The following is a 981-nucleotide window of genomic DNA, read 5'->3' as shown; positions in this document are numbered from 1 at the left end:
CAGGTTCTAAAGTGACTTAAAAATGACTCAAAATGATGTAACAGGTTCTAAAAGGTCACAGTTATAACAAACATAGAGTTCAACGATCCAGAAGTGAAACTACGAGAACGTCTCTGAGCAGAACCGACCTCGAAGGAGAACTTGGCGCTGCCAAAGTTGGTCTTCTGCTTCTGCCAGAAGTTGTCGGGTTTGATGATGAGAGCGACGCAGATGTCGGCCGGGAAGAACTCCTGCAGCGTCTTCAGCAGAGGCTTGATCAGGTCCCACTTGGAGCCGCGCATGTCGATGATGACGGTGAAGCCGCGCTTACACACGTCCTCACTGGGCAGAACCAGAACCAGAACCAGAACCAGGTTAGAGACACACACAACCGGAACCAGAACAAAACCAAAAAATAATTAAGAAATTGTCCAAAATGACAAACATGTTGAGAACGGCCTAAACAGGTTCGCTGTTTGAATTTGAACAACCAAGTATTTCAAAATAAAAGTCTCTACATGTTGAGTTTTATTGTGACGTTCAGCTCCATGTGGTTCAGAACCATCCCTGGTTGACTCTAGCGATCCACTCGTTCAGTACCACAGGTTCTGGACCGATGCCTTGATGAGAACCAGCAGAGAAACGTTCTGGTTCTCATCTTTAACGTTCTTCAGACGTTCTCGTTCAAACAGATTTGAAGTGAAGCTGCTGAACTGGGTCGACGTGTTCAACGTTCAGGTTCTGATGAAGCAGCTTGGACCCGTCAGACCAAACTAAACATGTTTCAGACCCGTCGGATGGAGCGTCAGCAGCAGAACCAGCTCCGTCCAGCTGCCGCTCTGATCGAACACTGCAGCTTTCAGACGGGTCCAAGTCCAGCATCTGCTCAGAACAAAGGTCCGTCTGATGCCCAGACTTCACACAGCCGGAGCCTCTCAACAGAACCTCGGCCTCCAGAACCACCGGGACGCTCAGTCTGAGCCTGGAGGCCCGGTTCTGACC

At 49.3% G+C, this 981-nt stretch overlaps 1 protein-coding gene across 1 annotated transcript in view; it reads right to left on the bottom strand.

Annotated features, from left to right (window-relative positions):
* Positions 1-981, bottom strand: part of LOC103373287 (kalirin-like) — a gene marked incomplete at its 3' end in the record, with an annotated part of 70,530 nt that overhangs the window by 60,971 nt on the left and 8,578 nt on the right. Inside the window, exon 2 of the mRNA XM_008303136.1 lies at positions 129-353. Coding sequence (XP_008301358.1) covers positions 129-353 — 225 coding nt within the window. The remainder of the gene's footprint in view (positions 1-128; positions 354-981) is intronic.

Source organism: Stegastes partitus, unplaced genomic scaffold (genome assembly GCF_000690725.1).
Source record: "Stegastes partitus isolate 25-593 unplaced genomic scaffold, Stegastes_partitus-1.0.2 Scaffold1941, whole genome shotgun sequence".
Lineage (NCBI taxonomy): Eukaryota > Metazoa > Chordata > Actinopteri > Pomacentridae > Stegastes > Stegastes partitus.
Note: the sequence above shows the minus strand (reverse complement) of the source record. Positions and strands in the feature narration are given on the sequence as shown.